The sequence below is a fragment of the Schistocerca serialis genome, chromosome 3 (assembly GCF_023864345.2).
Source record: "Schistocerca serialis cubense isolate TAMUIC-IGC-003099 chromosome 3, iqSchSeri2.2, whole genome shotgun sequence".
Classification (NCBI taxonomy): Eukaryota; Metazoa; Arthropoda; class Insecta; order Orthoptera; family Acrididae; genus Schistocerca; species Schistocerca serialis.
Genome location: NC_064640.1, coordinates 280,194,879 through 280,217,239, shown reverse-complemented (window position 1 = coordinate 280,217,239; position 22,361 = coordinate 280,194,879). Strand labels below are relative to the sequence as shown.

Below are 22,361 nucleotides of genomic sequence, written 5' to 3'. Positions count from 1 at the left end.
GCATGTATTGTGAATAATGATGCCTCTATCAGACTTTTGTATAGTGTATTCACTTCTGTTAACATCTCATTGAGGACAAGACAGTGTGTTATATTTCTCAAGAAGTCATATATAGATGTGCAACTCTTAAGAGATTCTATCTACACACAATTTGTTTACTAATCAATTAGGCAGAAGAAGATCAATGGCTTTCAAGAAGTCAAGTAATCTGACATTAGTATGTGCCATTGTTTTTGTATAGCAATTAAGCTTGTTTTTAACTTAAAAATCACTTATCTTCAAATATGAAATTTTCACTTTTGTGCTGCGACTGAAATGTCATACAGTCTTCTTCCGACTGCTACATGCACAATGCAACTTTTCTCTTTTGCAGTGATGTGAGCGCACAGTCACCACCTAGATATGGGCTGCTTCAAGACACTGTCCTGAAATTATAAACTTCTGATTCCTTTGCACCCAGAACAGCCCAAGTTATATTTGTTTGTTTGTGTGTGTGTGTGTGTGTGTGTGTGTGTGTGTGTGTGTGTGTGTGTGTGTCCTTCAGGAGTGGTGTTCAGGATTTTAGGCCAAGTTTTATGATCTTCACTTCTGCTAACCTATCTTCAGTCTACAGAGACAGGTCAAACAACAGCTTTTATTATTTTGATTCTTTTTTTTTTCATAAGCAATGTTATCACTAAAATTCACACACAAAACAAGGTTCTGATGAAAAATCCCATTTGATGAATGTCTCATAATGTCATAAATGGCACCTCTGAAAAAATCTGTAGTGAAGCACACCATCACGTAGAAAAAATATTATTATAAACACCACTTTTTCATTCATTATCTTGAAATTTCAAAACTGTGTAGCCTCATCAGTCTAATGTCACACAAAGTTCTGCCTTTATTAAACTTTCAGGATAGTACAGTACTGCAGTAAATGAAACAGGTAGCCAATGTTGGAGATACACCAACTCAGATGCCTCAGAATTACGATTACTCTGCTAACTAATATCGTTTCATTCAACACAGTGACCTGTGTAGATGCAAATATACAACAAATACATAAAGAACTACTAAACAAAAGATTCATGTTGATAAAACCATTCACTAAAAAAATATTTGTTGTAAAGATAAAATTTATATGGTGAAGTATCAAGCTAATTTACAACAGAATGATTTTCTGTTTTCAATGGTTTTTGATAATGGAGTTTTATGTATCACCTTTACCTAAAAGTCAACTGACTGCTTTCCATCAAATGGATGGAGAATTAACTGGGACTTGAACAGTGATGGAAGGTGTACAATGACATTAATAAGCAAAATAAGGCAATTACATAAATATTCCCCCCAAATGGATGGAGAGAAACCATAAAAAGGAGCACTAATACTAGACACATTGTGATATGAGAAGATGCCACTTGAGGATTATAAAATGCCAAATAGTAAGTATCCTATACAAGACACAAGTCTCCTGTATATACCAACCACATACTTGAGTTGAAGACAAGACTGAAAGCAAATGAGTTATTGATCATGGTATGGATAGTTACAACTAGAAAGATCATAAAGTCAAAGTAATATTTGGTCCAAGAAAATACAGTGCTCAAAGTACGAACCATGTGTACTACAATAGTTAAAAGGTATACTCGTCGGTTAGAATAAAGGAACTAAATATTCAGTAGATGATGTTTCACAAACAAGAGATCACTGAAGACAGATAACCAACGCCTTTCCTGAAGTGTCAGTGCTTCTATTTCCATTTAATTTCTGTTTCCTTGACAAAGAAACAGATTAAAACTTCTATTAGCAAGAATTTGATTTCTGAGTTATTTCCCCACTTTCATATCTCACAGGAATTCTTTTCTTGCAATTCGGTGAGTCTACATTTCTGGCACATCCCAAATAATGTCAAAGTCCTTATATTTAATATGCTCCACCAACCAACCAACCAACCCTCCCCCCCACACACACACATGATTATTTATTAAAGGTCACATAAAAAGATGTCCTGAAACAAATACTTGGTCAGTTATGAGCCATTCTGTCCTCTGATAGCTATCTGTCTGCTGAGTACACTTAATGAGGTACTTAATGTGGTTATCACTCATTCTTGTACGTCCTTCAGCTTTCATTTGTGAGGAATCATGCTCCTGTAATACTTGTTTGTTGTCAATTGGTACAGAACACATCAATGTCTTTAAAGGTCCCATAGCTCAAAATCTAGAGGGTGAAGGTCAGATGAACTGGGGCACATTTTCGTCAGGTAAAATGGCTCATATCTCAACAAGTATTTACTTCTGAACATACGTTTACAAGATCTTTTATCCATTGTTTTGACGCTGCTTTCTCCTGCAAGAATATGGGATACTTTCTTCTATAAAAACTCTGCATTTAACTGTCAGAACTAGTGTACAGCTTAAATGAACAAAACCATCACTAACCATAGAGCTTCCTAAGCATAAGCCTATTTTACAGTAGTAGGCTCTTCTATTCATCTATCCTTTGAATCAGGTTGTTCAAACTATTACAAAATTACTATAACAAAATATGGAATCATAATAACAGTGTATCGCAGCACCTTTCCATTTACAGTGTGTACTGTCATGAGTGTACATCACATTATATGCAAGAAAAAATCAGAGCGATAAAGAATCAAATATCAAACCTATGGGTTTGGAGTCTGAATTTTGCAAAATACATTGACATACAAAGTTTGTAATTAGTTACCAAGGCTAATACAACTTGATACTGGGCATTTATGATTATATTATAAAGTAAAAAGACAGTGATTGTAATAAAATTTACCCAGATCCAGATCATCCTTCTTTGGTCTCTGGCTGTATGGCGTGGCACGGTAAATTGTGTCTAAGGATTTCTCTTTCACTTGAGAAATTGTATCACAGTCTAAGACCTTAACAGGTACATTTTCAGTATTTGGATCAAGTCCTCCAACAAATACTGCTTGTTGTGAAATGGACACATACACAGTCTGGGAAAGATAACAACAAACAAATGGCTTGTTAAAGCATATCTTTTAAGTACATAATAATGTAAAATTCTAAGAACTGTGTGAATTCTGAAGTAACAGTAATAAAAAATTGTAAAGTGTGTCCTCTGTAGTGTATCTTACAGTAATAATATTAGAAATATCCATGCATGTCAAATGTAATGTTCATATACCCCATTTCCAAAAAATTGAGCATAGTTTTTACTGTTACACTCTGACACTATTTAGCATTCCACAGCTTACTAAGCAGACACATACACATATACACAAAAGATTTTCAACTGTAACATCATAAAAATTATACATACATAACTTTAATGCGCTGATCATTATAGGATGTAAACTTAAACAGTACAGCTGTTGATGTGTTTGCAGAACATTGACAATAGTAATTAATACAAAAATATGTAATTCTGCTAAGGTGTTCACGAAACTCTTACCATTGGTTTGAAGTCAATAGACTGCCGTATAAGTTTCTCTTCACTTAAAGAATATCTAGCTTCTGATGTTATGGCATCAACAGGTCCCTTATCCACTTGCTGTTTCATTGCCCGAAATAGCATGAAAAGAGGTTCACCAGCACACTCACGCAAAAACTTGTATAAGAGGAAAGTAAACCATGCTGACAGCATCTTTTCTGCTACACTTTCAGTCCTAAAATACAAACCCAACAGAATACATCAGTTTGCAAGTAAGTTATATACAGCACTTACAACCTACTAAACTTCACTGACATTTGCTAATATATACAGATGTAAGACTTAAGTTTTTGTTCAAATGCGTGTATATGTGTGTGAAGGGTGGGAGACAATATATATATATAAGGGGAAAGGATGTAAAATATAATATGCTCTACATTCTATGCTACTTCTTCAATGCTCGTAAGTGTTTAGTCTTCTAGTTTCCTGACAGCCATATGAATAATTGGAATGAAACCACCATTCAATCTCCTTTCTTCTCTCCCCACCATTGATCTCTAATTTTCTTGCCCATAAAATTTTCTATCTCGACCCAAACCTTCCCTTTCTTGCCTAATAAAGGACTCTGTAGGTCTAGTAACTTTGTTTCAGCATCTTTCTGTTTTCATTTGTATGTTTGTCTACAAGCTCCTCAGGTTAGGATGTTTGCTTTATGTCTTGTGTGCTGTAGACCTCTGTCCTGTTTTACAATTCCTACTACAACACTCTTTTAGTAATTCCATCTGATATGCGAAGACATGCCTATTGATATGATAAAACTGATCGTTGCAGAAATTTTAGATTTTCAAATATTATAATTTCCTTATGTAAAGAATCAGATACAAGGGGCACAGTATTTCAAATTTCAATATTTTCCTGGTTCACCAAATTTCAATCGTGTTCTTCTTCTTCTGGTTCCTATCCATTCCGGATGTTGGCAACCATCTTGGCAGTGCTTTTCCTGTCACTTGCAGCACTAAATAGCTCTGTAGATGTTTTAGAGGTCCAAGTTCTGATGTTTTTAAGCCAGGATATTCTTCTCTGGCCAATGCTTCTCTTCCCTGGCATTTTTCCTTGCAGGATGGTCTGGAGGAGATGGTATCTGTTGTTGTTCCGCATGATGGGTCCCAGGTACTGGATCTTTCTTGCTTTCACGGTGGCCAGTACTTTTTCTCTTCCTTCATTCTTCGTAGAACCTCAACATTTGTGACATGCGCTGTCCATGGTATTCTTAACATTCTCCTGTACAGCCACATCTCAAAAGCCTCCAGCCACTTACCCAACAATTCTGTCAGAGTCCATGTTTCAAAACCATAGAAGCATTATCGAAGTCTGATCTTCGTCGTCACTGCTAAGCCATGATTCTTGAAAAGGTTAGCCATCTTATTAAAGACAGCCCTGGTTTTTCCAATTCGGGTGCTCACGCCATCAGAAAGATCCCACTGACCATTTACTGTAGTGCCAAGGTACGTGTATTTATGTACTTGCTCTATGTGATTTTGGCCATCTTAATGTGACATGCAGAGACTCTGTTTTTACTGATTATCATTTATTTCGTTTTTTGATGGTTGACATCTAGATGATATTCAGAGGTTTTGTGTGCAAGTTTATTGACAAGATACTGCAAACTATCTTCACTATCAGAAAATATTACTGTGTCATCAGCATAACGGATGTTGTTGATATATTTTCCGTTCAAGAGCACTCCCATCTTTACTTCATCAAGAGCTTCCTTAAAGATATGTTCTGAATAAATGTTGAAAATCAGTGGGGATAATATACAACCCTGCCTTACACATATACACACAGGAGCTCTAGAAAGTGTATTTAAATCATCACTGACCTACTGCATATCTCCATAAAGTATTTGTTTATTATTCCCATTGATGATTCACATTATGTTTTCAAGAAACTCACCTTCTGAGCAGTAACTTTGGATGGCTCTTTCCTTCCATGCACTTCTCAATAAGTTCTGCCAGCAAGGTTTTCAAAATATCAGTGCAGTATTCCATTTTGCTTTGTAAAGTAACCATTATCAATGATGCAACATTTACTCTGAAAAACACAAGCAGCAGAATAAAAAAAACTGTATATACAATGGTGATAACATGAAACAGTGATAGACATTTCACTTTGTTTATATTTCATTTCAAGATCACTTTAACTGCCATCTTTCTACTGTATTATTAAAATTTTAGAATATAACTATTTTGATAGGGAAATCAACTATCATTTTTCAGCATGAAATTCAAGTCTGAAGTTACAAATTCCATTATTTGTCAAACAAATGTTCTTCATGCCATCTGTCTGGAAAAGACTAGTCTAGAATGAAACATCAACCAAATACACAAAAATACAAATGAATCTCAAACTCATTATATCAAGACGTTCCCCTGTCCAGAGACACAAATGTATATCTAAATTCAAAAGGTTGTCATGTAATTCCAGGAATTCTTTGGTAAACTGTGTATTTCCTGTTTATGCAAACATGTTTTGTGAGATGGTAGTAAAATAATATAATTACTTTTACTGAATTCCATTTGTTCTCTCAGCCACTTACTTTTTGATCGAAGACTAAAAATAAAGATTTCAGTTTCATAGTCTGCCATCAGTAAGTCTTGCGAGGGTTTCTCCAACAAAATGTTGGTCTTTGTTTTATTCAAAATGGTCCTTCTTAAAACATGAACAATCCGACTTAACCGACATATTGATATTTAGGTAACAAAAGGAGTAAAGGTAAGCAGTTGTGATATAGTTGAGACATTGAGCAGTAAACAGGCACACAAGAAAATGACTGAAAATATTTATGAACTTCAGGACAATTTCCACCGTCAGAGCCATTCACTATATAACACACATGCTAGATTGTCCTGGCCAAATACACTGCCCTGACAATGCAACTTATTGATACTCTTTACATACAGTCAATATAAAGGGCTTTTGAACAAACAAACTATGTTTCTAACTCTTTATTACTTGTTGCACACCCAGCTGGTGTTAAGAAAATTTCGTAACATATTTTGTCTTCATGTAACCAATTTAATCTTTTGTGAGTGTGCATGTGTGGTGGCAGTAACTTAGGGGCAGAAGATTATTGGGAGGGGGAGGCAAAGGAGGGGCATTAAGGCAAGTTTACATGTGTCGGATGATCTAAAAACGAGCACCCGCAAAATGAGAAGGTACAAATGTTGCCATCTAGTTTTAGAAAATAACAAATTAATTTCTTTCCCAGTAGTGCATCCTGAAGATCATACATGACATTCCAACAGAGGGAAAAAAAGTATACTTGTCACAGTGAAAAATAATATAATCGTCACTACAGTGTTACTATTAGACTTAGGCAGAAAAAGTTGCTATTTACAGGACACATACACAAAGAGTGGAGGCAAAGTTTCTAGCTTTCAATAACAGAGGTTACTTCATCTACTAATTGAAATGACCGGCTGGGAGTGTAAGGCTATTCAGGGTTTAAGTGTTAGGTCAGCCAGGACATCCCAAGTGAAGGATGACACTTTAGATATCTCTCTTACACTTTTTTCGTCTTTTGTATCATATGAAGGAACATCTCATTCTGAAAAATCAATATTTTTATCACACTTTTTTGCACATATCTCTTAACACTTGGTAAACTGAAGCTGTTTTATAATACAGTAATCCATTAGGTGCACATGCTTTTTTAAACACAGAAAATGTCATAAACAACTAGCCATAAAATACTGTAACCAACAATAAACTGGTCAAAATTAACACCGCCAAAATAGCTTCCCACGATATTCCCTTCAGCTCAATGAGTATAATTTAGAGCTCTGAGATCTGAAATGTGATCATCTCTTGGATAAGTAGGTATGTCACACAGCTTGTTCTGCCCTGAAAACTAACGATGTAATATTTTCTCTACATACAATGACCACAATGATAACAACAAAAACCTCCACCACCACCACCACCACCACCACCACCGCCACCAACAACAACAACAACAACAAAACTGAAGTTTTGCACTATACCATAAATATACTGCTGATGCAGCAATTATTAAATAAACTAAGATTGTGGTATGTAACTCACCTGTCCCTCATTGAGAAGTATCGATTGCTTTCCAGTGTCCTAATGAAAAGTAACAGGAATGTTTTATTCATTATAAGCTGACCAAACAATCTAAGACCCTTTTCTTTTCGTAGTAACTCTGGCCGTTCCCACTGCAAGACAGCATGGTCATCCATATTAGGGAATAATATTTTCATTGCATATGTTCGATAGTCCAGGAATGGAATACCACCCGATGTTAGATCACCTGTGAGGTCAGTCATCTCTGTCTGCAGCTCGGCAAATGCTGTAAGGAAGCCAAATTATCTTTCTTTATGCAGTCAGATTAACTTTTCCTCATGGCACTTCCTTTAAATATTATATTGAGTATAAAGTCAAAACAATAATAGCTTGCACATATCCAAATTAATGACCACATTAAGTATCATACCTTCTTTGCATTCTGCTGCAACACGAAGTTCTAGAATATCCATCTGTTCTTGCATGTTTTTCAGTACACGATTACTTTCAGTTGATTTACGACGATATGCAATTAAAAATCCAATAAAAACAAGAGACAATACAACAATAGCAATAATTATTCCTAACAAAGCTGGTTTTGATAGCGGACCATTAATAGCACTCGGAGAAGCATAGCTCAATTTTCCAATAACGTATTTGAGTTTACCACCAACAATTACCTGAAAATAAAAAAGAATCAATGGTATTAACATTGCTTTGGATTACTAAATGTAGTTTGATCGTACAAGTGGTTAACTGTCACTAAAAGGTATGAAAATTGGTATACATGACAGAGTTTTATATGGAAAAGGTAGTTTTCAAGAGACTTTGGTGAAATGTGGTTGCAAAACACATGAACTTTTTTCTGCCAGCAACAAAGCAATGTATTAATATGGAAACAAACTAACCACTACTTCAGGTAACTCTTGTGTGTTTGGGCGGCCATCATCATCCAGTGCTGGTGGCTGAGTAACTGGAGGCCTACAAGTCAACTGCTGACGAGAAAGTGAAGTTACATTACAAAAACTTTTGCCTATTTGGACCACAACATCAGATTCTTGGCAGGCTCTGTCCAAATGTTGACCCTATGGAAACAGAAAAAATAAATCACAAAATCTGTAAAATAAAATTAAAATTGAAAAGAAAAAAAAGACAAGGAACTGCTTCCACCTTTGTCAAATGTTTCACAGGCATTACATGGAAAAACAAAGACTTCTTTGGTATATTTGCTAATAAATGAATAAGTCTGCAACAAAGAGATCATCCAGAATGCATATAATCTCTGAAACATACAGGGTAGTCAGAAACAGTCCGTAAAGCTTGTACCTGTCCTGCAATGGAGCTTGTGCTGACAAACAATTGTTACGAAAAAAATCTATACATTGTGCTGTTTCTAAGTTATTTAGCATTGAAGTGGCCAGGTCACTGTGTATACAGATTCAAGCAGCCTATCAGATACAATTAATATCAATTGTTCTCATAGCATAGATGATACCACATGAGACTGCTCAGCCTTTGGCTCCAGTTCAGTCCTTACTATCAGCCCATGTCCAATTTTTGTATCACTCTCTAGTTTGGTTTTAAAAATATATTTGGCAACACCATCTCTTGCAGGCCTATTGAATTTGCGCATGCAATGGACTAATTGACTAACTTCTGTGCTAATTAACTTGGAAACAGTACATCATTTCAAATTTTTTTTCCTTAACAATTTTTTCTCAGCACACCCTACCCTGCAACACCCTTACAAGCTTTTCAGACTGTTTATGACCACACTGTATTTTACTGTGATACCAGTTAAGTTATGGAGGAGCTGGTGCTTCACGAATTCTTCACAAGCTCTACATCTAGTGTTATTCTCAATGAAATTATGTATTGTTATAGAATATACATTGGAGCTTTCATGAAAATAGTAAGAATTATTTTTTCTGTGACAGGCGCATAATGGATGCCAGTGGCAGAACTCACTACAGGTATGATACAAGGGTTTTTATTATTATTTTTTATACAGTTGGGTAAAATTAAACAAAACATTTCTGCAAATTTGTCACACTACATTATGGAAATCATATGTGGATATATACAGGTTCTGATTAACTGCCTATCTAATTTTGATCTCTGTCAGAAAGCTTCAGTCTATTTATTCAAGGATGATGCCAAAGAGTTTGCATCTTTGTTGCTTCATTGTGAGTACTAAATGTCAAGAGACACAATTTTACCCATAATAACCATACTTGTTGCACTGACAGAGATTTACCTTTCCACCTTATTGAAAGTGTATACTAAGATCCACTTCCTAAAATCAATTTTGACACCTACGTCAATTGAAATCTGTATTACACACATAAAATATGCATTTTTTTAAAAAATGGTTGTGCTTTTGTAAGTAACATGCATTTAGCTTCTACATTCACTGACAAACCTCATTAACTAAAACTACAGAACATTATCCATCTTCATAGTTCTTGTGTATCTGCAGATATTATTAAATATGAAAACGGATAAGAATTTTTGTTTTCACAGCAGTTACTTATGAAATTTCTTTGTTTTACAAATTATTTTTGGAACACTGTGTTCTATTTTCAAATTTAATTGGAATAAAAACTGGATTGTCAACTAGACACATGTATGTTAGATACCTTATGACTGATTGTAATGTCATACTAGTGGTCAACAAAGGACCCCTCTCTCTTGTTCCAAATCTGAAACTGGACCTGGTACAACAATGTTTTTAAGCTTCATCCATCTTCACAACTGTGACAGGTCTATGACCATAATTAAGTAGAAGAATATACAGGAATTTCTGGTTGAAAAAATATGTTTTATCTCCATCAAATTTAAAAATGGAACTAACTATTTGAAAACCGATCATTTAACCAGAGAAATTTCATCTGTAAGAGTTGCAGAAACAGCAGTTCCAATCCATTTTCTTTACTGAAACTATGTTTTCTGAGTTTATTTCTAAACTATCTCCATTATACAAAATAAATTAAATTCTGCCCATATTTGTGGGTTTTTTTCATTACATAAAATTATTTATGATAAAAATTGAGCCTAAACTATGTTAATGCAGAAATATTAACATGTAGAACACTTATTGCTAATTATTTAATACGTGATATCAAATATATTCTTCTAGACTGAAGTTAACAAGAAGTCAAATTTGCAAATCCAAAACATTTAACAGAGTACAAGAATATACTTACATTGATTGTCAAGTAATCACTCTTGTAGTACTTCACTTCCTCATCAAATGGTTCATAAATTGGATTGGGATACAATAAGAAATGACTGTATCCAGGCTTTACTGAAAGGTTACGAACACCAGTTACATTATCCATCAGAAAGCCATATTCTAGAGTGAGAGGGTGTTCTGCATCTGGCTCACTGGTTACTTCAATCGTTGGTGATGAGCATGCCATATTTGAGTTGCTTTGCACAACACATTTCTGTTAAATAATATCATCAAAAAGTTAGAACAACAGTAAAGAATTGATGGAAACAGAAAGCAATAAAATGAATACCTACACTCTCAAACATTTTGTCACCATAATAGACATACATCTGTGGATTCTGTATGTAAGCTAGGTTCTTCCCAGATACTGATATTCTTATGCCTCCGGCTGGAATGCCCTTGGGAATTTTGATCTGAAATACAAATATTTAACATTCATTAGCATTCACGAACATTCTGCACTGCCATCTGTGCACAGTAATGTGATCTCAAACAGCACCTACCTGTCCTGCAACACCAGATTCAACACTTTCAATAGTGGGGTCTTCCACATACTCAAACAGTTCTTTGTCAAAAATTCTGTCGCCCTTGTCAAATTTCATTCGCAATTTCCCACTTCTCTGCCTATCTGATGTGCTTGTAATACACAGGGCTTCATCTGGCTTTGTCCTAAGAACAACAAGAACTTATGTTAACTATCAGTAGTACTATAAAGCACTAGTTAACATCCACAGTTCATAAAAATACTTGACTAACAAAAGTAAAATGTTGTATATGTGACAACACAGCGTATTACTGCTGCACACCAACAGTAATATCAGCATTCACAAATGCTACAACTGACAAGAAAGTCACTTCTCCACAATGTAACAATATTCAGCAATATACTTCAACACATTCAAAGTTATAATTAATACGTACTCAGTTATTTCACATGGCAAATCATCAATAAAAGCCAAGATTCGGCTTCCAGCATTCATGAAGCGGCCAGATATCTTCAGCACTGTACCACCAGACCGTGGACCATATTTTGGTGTAATAGCTTCTATCAAAGGATCCACAAATTCATAATTGTGTTTTGATTCTCCACGAAAGTCCTCAACCCTCACAATAACTGGACCACGCCTTGGCTCATTTGTCCCTGGACCATCCACACGACACACAATCTGCTTTGTCTTTATGTATAACTGCTCATAGGGTTCACACTGAATTCCAGCTACAATCACACCACCATATATATCTGTAAACGTCTTTCCCAAGTTTATTCCATAGATGGTTATATTTGTTCCACCTTCCCAGGGACCCAGCTGTGGTTCAAAATCTGTTACTTCAGGATTTGGGCAGGTCTGATTGCGATTCAACCAGACACCAGATCCTTGGTCACATTGCTCTTTTACTTCACAGCGATCTGATACTTGGCACCACCCACAACTGTACTTCTCTGCCAATGCTAGGCACATACCACAGTTGTCTGCCATGTCACGACATCGGTAGATAACCACTGGAAAAAATTAAAATCAGAACTGTGATTAGAAAGATGATGTAAGATTATTGAACAAACTCTGCAAAGACTATATTTTTTAATGATGAATCATAGTAGCTTAACACGAATAGGAAAAGGAGTAAAGCTAATGACTCACCAAACAGTTCAGTAGTTGAGCAGTCAACAGGCACATAAAATGAGACTGAAATCATTGGTAAGCTTTTGGACAAGTACTTTCCTGAAAACTAACATTGGACAAAGGCTTAGTGATGAAAACTTAGCAATGATTTCAGTCCAGTTCGTGTACCTGTTGACTGCTCAGATATAAGGCGAGTGGTTAATTTTACTCCACACAGAACTTTCCAGTATTGTTTTAGTACTGAAAGATAGTTAAAGAAAAATAAATGTAAGTAAAACTGCAACTGCTAATAAAAAGGATGTGCTGTGAATTAGTATGCAACATGAAGTTTTGTTTTCTGTGAGTTCCACCTTAATGACCAGCATTTCAAAACTTTGTGGCTTGGATACAGCGTTTTCTCTTTTCCTTGTCTCTCATGTCAGACTGATGAGCAATGGTCTATTTCAAACTGTACATTGCAGTGCAGTACTTTACAACCAGCTTTCGCACAACAATTCTGCATTATGAAAAGGAATAGACCACGATTTCACTGCCTGTGTTTTCCCAACCTGTCATTTTGTATCTGTCCCTCAAAACACAGATTCAAACTTAATCTTTAAAGCGTATCTGTCTTCTGTCAGCTAACTAGATTTAACATTGACCTTTCTCACAACTTCTTCATTTCTTCATCTTTTCTCTGATCATAAATGAGAACCTTTCTTTCACCTCATTCTTTGTCTCCACAGAACCTGCTTTATTTCATTATTTTCTCTACTTCCAATACCTCCACATAAAATCTGCAGTTTTTATTTATTTATTACCATATTTGCAACTGATAGTGATTTTTATTAGTTTTATCATCTTTAGCTTCTTCTCTCTCGTCATTTTTTTCAATGTACTATTAATTTTCTCCACATCACCTCACTGAAACTCCCGCATCGGTTATCTTTTCTGCAGCACTCTCTTTTTCCACATAATAAAAATGCTGTGTGAGCATATATAATTTCTCTGATGTAAAGAAAATCATCTATAGTTGTTTACCTTCCACACCGAGCCTAATTTCTCTTCTTAAACTTAAAAGTTTGAGTGATCTGGCCTCAGTTTCAGTGCCTTCAAGTGTCTTTTTGTGTCCTTTTTTTTTCTTCTAATCCTATAAAAAAATACTGCTTTCAAAAGCTTGATATAAACTGTGAATTTTTAGTTTTCCCTATCACAATCCTCACGTTTCTTCAATGCATTTCATTTACCATTTTTACAATAATTTGTTTGGTTATATAATATCCATTAATCACTCAATATATTGACTTTTTCTTCTTTTTGGTTCTGTCACAGGCCTTACATTCAGAGTGTTGACAGTTAATGTTTTCTTGGCTAAGACTGGTCTTATATTTGACTCACAAATAATATTTAACATGCAAAAATGTTTCTTGGATTTTAGTAGCTGTAAATTACAAATGACAAACTTACCATGTATATTGTCAGGATTGTCCAGTGGCTTTGAGCCTCCCCAAATAACAGCAAATGTAGCAGTTATATTTGGAGCCCGTGATGTATATGAAAATTCCATCATATCACAGTATATGGTGTCACCCAGCAGCTGAGCGTTCACACTTGTCACACGGCCTTCAATGTTGAATTGACACATAAAGCGGGTCTGCACAATAAATTGCTGTAAACAGCCACATGCAAATCAATAATTATAAAATAAAAACCAATATACCTATACATAAAACTCTATTATGAAGAGCCAAGTAAAACTTGAAAGTACAAAGAAAAATAATACATAATCACAGTTAGTTTTCAGGTAATAATTCTTTAACAACTCTGGAAGTATCATTGGAAGTCCTGAAACTACTACAAAACAAAGTATTCCTTACCCCAATAATATGAACTTTGACTCTTATGCTTTTCTTGATACCAGATGATACAAGAATTTCTGTGGATCCACCAGCAGTAGCATTAATTGTGGGACAGAAGCCAGGACCACTTCGGTAGCTTGGACCAATTCGCTGCAATTTTAATGTGTACTGTTAACTCACAGACATGAATCTACATTCAGGTTATTGCACCTTAGGGTCATAATAATGAAGTAGCTATGCATATCTGTTTGTTGCTGTTTCTTTATAAGTAAATTAATTTATATGCAGGAGGGAGTATTCACAACTATATTAGAAATTACTCTGATGTAAAAAAAATATAGAAACAGACTACTTCAATACCATTTTGTCATGTAAATCCTTAATAGTACAAACTCAAAAACCACATATTTTATAACTACACATTCTTTTCATTTATTTGATAAGATTAAATTGTTTCACGTTGTCATACATTATGTATATGAGAACAGAAATGCAAGACATTTTGGAATACCACACACTATAGTACAGCTGCCTTAATGATGACAATGATGATGATGATGATGATATGATGATATTTGCATGAGTTCTTTAGCACCTATACTAAAATATAAGGAGATGAGTGTGGTAAAGGAGACACACATTAAAATTTTACACTTGCAGCATAGAAAATGTGGATGGTCACCACGGAACTATAATTGGATGAGCCAGTTATGTTCTGCAGCACACAATAACCTACGATCTAAAAGTCTAGGCAGAAGTCTAAATAGTTCACAAAATTTTAAAAGTATTACCACAGTTTTCTTATAATCATTTAAAAGAGAGGGAATGCCCCTGCTAAAACTTTCTTTTACCATCTTTTCAAAATGTAAAGTGAATTATGTTGCATAAAATAATGTATACACCACAAGCACCATAGAATTAGCAGGTGGGTGGGGAAGAGAGGGGAGGGGAGGGGAGGGGAGGGGAGGGGAGGGGGAGGGGGCAGAACAATGGACAGTGCTTGATTACAAAGCAAGCCAGGGCAACTTTGTTCCATCAGATTTACTAGTATAAGGCATGCTATCGCTGAGCAGCTTCAGCTCTCTGACTTAACAGAGAGCTGGCAGCCTGCAGGGGAATGGTACATTGCAGTTTCACTTGGCTACTGTATCAGTTTGCTCATTTCTCCAGCCTCCATTGTGTCCTGGTACCCAGCAGAATGAGACATGGTTGTCCTGTTAGTATAAGACAAGTGTACCCTATACATTCTAAAATATTTCCTTTGATGGGTTCATTTGTTGTATTACCTGTAATACAGTGGGGAAATTTGAGCTGGTGTGAAATTTCTTACTGTGATGCTGCCTCATATGCCAGAGCATGCTACAATATGCTACAGCAAAATCATGGAGAATAAGTAAGACATTTTTAAATAAAATCTTGAAAGTTACATGAAGAGTGCATTCTTTTTCAGACTTTCGTCAAATCTAAAATAAATCTGAGCCTCTAGAGAAGCAAAGGATGTGCTCCATTCCAATCTTGGCATAATACATTGATATGGACTACATCCACAGTAAAAGGCAATCCTTTGCACAGATTCTGAAGTGCCTCATTGCTCACAGCTGTTCCTCAAGTGGGCAAGAAACAGTATGGTATGAAGGTGTCTGTGCATGGATAGTGTGTTATAGGTTTCCTAAACTGTGAGGAATCAATACCTTTAGTTATGTGTTGACTCATTGGTCTCTGTACATAGCCTGGGAACAAAGCTTGGCCCTAAAAACCACTGTGAGCATGATATTATGTAATAGTACAATGCATTTACATTCTTAAGTAGAACTGTTGATCAGACCTACAGACTCAATTCAACCAAGATTGCACGATGACTCTGTAAAGCTAGCAGACAGAGAGACTCTGTCTATTCCCCATGAACTTTGACTATCACTTACACAAAGCTTCTAAGAACTGTACATTTAGGCCCTGAGATATGGCTATCAACTAAGCTTAAAAACAAACATAACGCACAGCAAAATCACTAATTATTTAAAATTTAGGACAGTCTCTCTCATCAACAGCCCAGGGAAGTTAAAAACTAGTTGTGATAAATTAAGGATAACAAAAATGAATTTCTCATTTGAGAAATTCAAACCTTATTCTACATCCATTCTTTCAACTCCTTAATTGTTAGATGCAGCTGAAATATTATTACAGTGAAGCTAGAGGAAGGAAAGAAGACAGACAAATAGTCTAAAAATAAAGAAAACTGGGCAGGTCTTATTCCTGTGGATGCTGTAATGTTAATAGAAACAACAAAAACAGTACCACTTAAAACATAAGATTCACTGACACCTTTTTCTAGCCCAAAGTGATCATATATGACACTGTAAATGCAACAATAAAAATAATGGGAGCCAGTTATGTTAACACTATGACAACTACCCTACATATTTAGTCATACCCAAGCTTTAAATATAGAATTAAAATAATAATTCTCTGTGAATTAGGAAATTTTCTGTCATTCATGAAAAGTTAAAAAGCATAAACAGGAGTCTTTTTTTAATCTGTACCAATATGCTGTAATGCATCCCGCTACAGCCAGGTAAGTCACACAGAACTCAGAGTCCATATCCCACATGGAGAAGGGGCAGCTGTATTCTTCATCCTTGGTGGAACAAAAGTCACTACCACTACCACCTATCCAAGCAACCCTTAGCATATTAGTTGGTTGAATCACTGGCAAATATTAGCAATAGTATGTACAGAAGCAGTTGGTATGTTTCAGTAACTGTCACAGATTGAGAGCCAACATTGGCCTTTGGAGCACAATACTTCATTGATGAAATGAACGTTGGCAGCTGAGCGGCCTTGACTGCCTTTTGCACATCAGAGTGTGAGATGCGTTGAGTAACTTTTTCTCATTGATGAATATCTGACATACCCTACTCAAAATTGGATGTCTTAGAGAGCAATTAAAAGGAAGAAAGGAGAGATTATGATTTAACATACTATTAATGATGATATCTACACAGACAGAGCACAAGTTCATTCATTTCTCTTGAACAGGAAACTTAAATCTGGATGGCTGGACCAGATCTGTACAGTCATTCTCCTACATGTGAGTCCATTGTCTTACCACAACACAACCTTACTCATTTCACAGCAACACTGGCACACTAGCAAAAGAAATATTTGTTCTGTGGGCAGCCAAAATGCCTCTTTCACATGTCACGTGCAACAGCACACTGTGTTAGATATATAAAGCTCTATTTTCAGATAGATTCTTGCAGCTTGTCTCTCATTTATCCTTACTTTGAGTCTTTGTGAGTTTACTAGTTACTACCTTCATACTATTTCCTTCACCAGCTAACCTATTGTCTTCCCATTCCTGTTGCAGCTCTGTGTAATCCAGGTGAATTATGTACCTGCAGTTGACTATGCAATTACTATAATTTACAGCAGTATATGGCACATTTAACATGGGATTCTACATGTAGTAACTTTCACTATACAGAATTATAGTTTAAAAAACTATTAATATATGCCAGAGAGTTGTTAAGTAACATATTTGGCGAACTATAATGTCTGCATAACAATAACAGTTACTAGTAATACAGCCCAAGAAGAGCTGTCTCCTATAAAAACAAGAGAGAATTACTTACACTGACACCAGTTACTAGGATGTCATTGCGGCAGTTTTCTGCAGTGTCATGTGTGCAGCGATGGCCATCTACGCACCAATCACAAGGGAATGATGATGAAACACATTGTGTGCACGAGCTGTATGTGTTGCAGTCAAAAAACGTGAAATTGGTTGCAACAAAATCTGGTCCAGATGTCATTCGTACAGATAGTTTTGCCGTGAAATGATCTGAAAAGATTTGACCATTTAGCACAAGTGTAATGATTCGTATGATGAAACTTTCATTTATCAATGACATCAACATGATCAATGGTGGGTGATGTCAAACAACTGTCAATGTTATTCTTATATACAGATGTCATCATTTAAAATTATGCAACTTCTTGAAAAAATCTCAAAAGGAAAATGACATTAAATTTTACATAGTTTGATCAAACGGTTACAAAAATAAAATAGTGGTCAGAATAGCTGTTCTTAACCAAAAAATGTGTCTCTACCAAAAAATAAGAAATACAACGAACTACATGCTAAGGAAATGAGAGAGAATTAGCCAACTGTAAAGCATGCTTTGTACTTACGTTGTCCCTGAGGTATTGAAGGAAGAAGATCTGTCCTTGGTGTTGTGCAGTTCACACCATAAGGTTTACGAGTCGCATTTGTTATTAGTGTCTTATCCAGTGCAGTGAATGCACACAGAAACTGGCCAGAAAGTGTTGGCAGGTTTTCAATTACGAGTTCCAGCTGCAATGAAGAAGTCAAGTCTTAGATCTTGGCCTTAAAATGACTTCAGTTAACATTGAAGGTTTATCTGCAAATAAAGAACTTTTACTCTCTGACATGTGCAGGAAACACAAATGTGATATTTTAATCTTACAGGAAACACATAGAGGACCCACTAGCCATAGACCAAAAATCAAAGGCATGATATTAGCTTCAGAAAGACAGCATGAACAATATGGGAGTGCAATATTCACAAAGCCTAGCCTTATGGTTCAAGCGGTGGTGATGACACATATAGATAACATAGAAATTTTAAGAATTGAATTGAAGACATGCACAGTGACCTCCATCGACAAGCCACCTGGGGTAGATTTCAGATTCAGAGAACCAAGTAACTTTCGAAAACAGTCAATCACAATCATAATCAGAGATTTCAATAGTCACATCACTACACAGGGCTACCAAGAGACAGATTCCAATGGAGAAGAAGTCAAAAGATGGACAGAGAGATCTGAACTCAAGTTTACACACAACCCAAAATTATCAGCCTCTTAACATTGGATGATAGGAATGTGGATACCAGCCTGACAACATATTTTTAACAGATTGGATTGTTCAGCACACTGTTAAGTTGGTAGTTAACGCACTACCAAGGACTCAATGTAGACCCATCACACTGACCATAAAAGCTGTAGTGTGTCCAGATATCATCTCATTTAAAAGGTATTTCAGCTTCAAAAAGGTATGTTGGAGATTTTTCACAAAAGAACTGGATCCCAAGATTGATGAGATACCTCCAGTTGCTAACTCCTAAGACACATTTATACAGTACACCAGACGAATATCTTGGAAACACATCCGTAGAGGCTGCTGGAGGGAATCCATACCTGTGATTTATGACAACATAAAAATAACCCCAGAAAAGTATAGGCACCTTTACAATATCAATCCAGTCTCTGAAGACAACTTGGAGGCTGGAGAGGAAATGCTCACCCAAGGGAGCACCTTTGAGGAGTTGGATGAGAAATTAACAAGCAGCCCCAAAATACTTACCAAACCCAGCAAAGATGCAAGTTTGCAGTTTCAACATGAAGATTAATGAAGCCAAAAGAAGCCAAAAGAAAACTCCATGTGAGTTGGAAAGGACAAGGAGCTAGAGCACTACTACATTCCCCACTACTTAGGTAGAATGTTGGTCTGAACTCTGTCATGTAAACAGCACTGTTCAGACACTAAGCAGAAGGTCAGTGTTAGGAATAACATCATTCATAAACTGACCAGCTCAAACTGGGGTGCTGACCCACAAGTGCTTCAAACTACAGCCATTGCACTCATTTTGTCAGCAGCTGAGTATGCTGCACCTGTGTGGAAGAATTTGGCCCATGTGAAACACATTGATGTGACCATAAATGAGTTGTCTCATATCAGGATATTTGAGGCCCACACCAACAGAGAAGATCTACCCTCTCATAAGGATAGTTCCCCCCCCCCCTCCTCCCCCCCACCAGTATATGGTGGCAAGTATCTGCCAAAGTGGAGAGGAAGAAACAGATGACAAATAATCATCATCCTCTACACAGGCACTTATAATAGCCCAGGTAGCTTCACTCAAGAAAGAGCTGCCTCTGGAGGTCAGAGCCAATCACCATCACTGTCAAAGAGAGGAGATTTCAGCCATGGGAGGAGGCAACACCAAATACTACCTTGGAGCTGAAGGAAGAACTTGCGGCTAGAAGTAACAAATCCTTCACAACCTGGACAGCTCAGCAGGCTCACACTGCAAGCATAACCTTGCATAATGAGGCTGCTTTGATGAGGAACCATTATGTGACTGGGGGAATGACCAAACAGACGACCACCTACTGATGTGCCCAAACCTCAGCACAAGCTGTACCCTGCTAGATTTACAGCTAGCTAAAGATAAGGCCATCTGTGTAGCTGATTATTGGGCAAAATACATTTAAACTTTAAATTTTATTACAGTTGACTTAAACTAGATATTAACGTATGGTGTTCTGGACATGGAAACTAAAATAAAAATAATAAATGATCTTAGTTACACCAAAAATTAACAGTTTTGTCCACAGCATTTGTCAGTCTGATGAACACCAAGTTCATGTTTTTTTATCTTATGTGCATGACAAGTGTGTATCAGTTTCATATCAATCGTATGATAATAAGAAGTCAGAATTTGAAACAATCAGACTTGGGTATAACATGTTTCTATTTTAACACTTTCTGATGAACATAAATGATCCACTTACATTTGCAGAAGATTCCACTTCTGTTGCTTTTGCAGATAGTGGAAGTACCTGTATAAAAATTAGTACCAGTCATTTTACTGGAAAGTCGGCTAATGAAATATTTGAAAACTTCAACAGATGGTTAAAGGCCAGTGTATCATCATTAAACCTAATATAAATAACACAAGAATCTCACACAAACAGAACTTGTATAATTCGTCACATGATACACTACACTGTTAAATGAGATGGATGGATAGATGGATTGATGGGGTTACAGGGACCAAACTAATGAGGTCATCCTATTCCTATAGGTGTCAAACCAGGAATAGTCCCCAGAGAGGAAGGACACAAAACATAAATCACAAAGAACCCAACTGTGCATGAGAATCAAGAAAACTAAGAGATAGAAGCAAACAGAAGTGAGAGAAGGGCAAAAGGGTAAAGCTGGGTAAGTTGGTCTGTCCAGAACACAGTAGGAGACCGCCAGGACACATTACGCGATGGGAGATGCACAACTCTGCATCTGACCGGTGCTTCCTTGCCCTCCATTATGACAAGAAAACGTGGAAAAGTTGATAAATTCTCATGAAAGAGAACAATGACTATGAGACAATAAATCAACAACATATGTAGAAGAATTAAAAAGGTTGGAAGGGCAGGGGCCAGACTGAACCACCAAGCAAAGGCAGCCATGGGCCCCCGGGTTGCTGCAGGTGATGAGGCACCCCTACAGGCCCTCAAGCAGCTGTTGAAGCCAATGTGCATTACGTCACAGAGAGAAATAGAAACCACCTTCATGGGTAAAATGTACAACTGGATCAAACACTTTTCCATTGTACACTAGTATCGGAGACAGTGTGTAGGCTTCGCTGTAATGTGGCCAAAATATGGAAGTCTAGTAGGATGTAGGCCACTGAGAGTGGGTGGATCATCACATAGGTTGTTGCCATGGGTCAGCCAAGTGTGGCCAATGTAAATCAGACAGTGAACAGTAGGTTCCCTGTGAGATGTACAAACGGAAGACTGCCACATCTCCACAGGCCACTTTATTGCTCGCAGTTTGTTTGGAGAAACCAGGACACACAAATCCTTGTTCCAAGCCTCCAACAACTGATGGGAAGATATGACCAAAGATCCAGTTCTGGAGCCCCCATATTTGAAGTCAGCATCCTGGTAGCCAACTTGGCCAACCAGTCATGACATTCATTCCCTGGGATTACAACGTGACCTGGGTTTCCAGAAAAATATGACCAACTGCCCAGCTTCAGGGGCAAGGAAAGAGATCCTGGACAGTCATAAACAATGGATGTTCAGGATAGCACTGGTCAATAGTCTGAAGACTACTTAGGGAGTTACTGCCAATTAAGAGCATCTTACTGGTGCAACAACTAACATCTTGAGTGAGGGTTCAAGCTATAGCCACCAATTCTGTAGTGACCACACTGCACCCATTTGGCAGGGAGCGTTGTTCACTGTACCCGAAATGCGAAGAGGCAAAAACCAGTTTGTCCACCGACTGCAGAGCCATTACTGTACGCCATTTCCAAACCCGGTTATCCACAATGGATAGCCTGGAATGGGTCGCGAAAA

General features: G+C 36.7%; 1 protein-coding gene across 2 annotated transcripts in view; it reads right to left on the bottom strand.

Moving 5' to 3' along the window:
* The window catches only part of LOC126470064 (plexin-A4), a 1,004,426-nt gene that overhangs the window by 17,623 nt on the left and 964,442 nt on the right, over window positions 1–22,361 (bottom strand). The window contains exons 9-23 of one of the 2 annotated variants that reach the window (XM_050097569.1): window positions 20,790–20,837; window positions 18,384–18,546; window positions 17,825–18,033; window positions 14,211–14,342; window positions 13,801–14,002; window positions 11,654–12,233; window positions 11,236–11,401; window positions 11,026–11,145; window positions 10,704–10,946; window positions 8,406–8,582; window positions 7,928–8,177; window positions 7,519–7,783; window positions 5,368–5,505; window positions 3,433–3,646; window positions 2,791–2,974 (exon numbers count right to left, since the gene is read on the bottom strand). In XM_050097569.1, the coding sequence (XP_049953526.1) occupies window positions 2,791–2,974; window positions 3,433–3,646; window positions 5,368–5,505; window positions 7,519–7,783; window positions 7,928–8,177; window positions 8,406–8,582; window positions 10,704–10,946; window positions 11,026–11,145; window positions 11,236–11,401; window positions 11,654–12,233; window positions 13,801–14,002; window positions 14,211–14,342; window positions 17,825–18,033; window positions 18,384–18,546; window positions 20,790–20,837 (3,091 nt within the window). The remainder of the gene's footprint in view (window positions 1–2,790; window positions 2,975–3,432; window positions 3,647–5,367; window positions 5,506–7,518; window positions 7,784–7,927; window positions 8,178–8,405; window positions 8,583–10,703; window positions 10,947–11,025; window positions 11,146–11,235; window positions 11,402–11,653; window positions 12,234–13,800; window positions 14,003–14,210; window positions 14,343–17,824; window positions 18,034–18,383; window positions 18,547–20,789; window positions 20,838–22,361) is intronic. The other variant, XM_050097570.1, reaches the window with a different exon arrangement.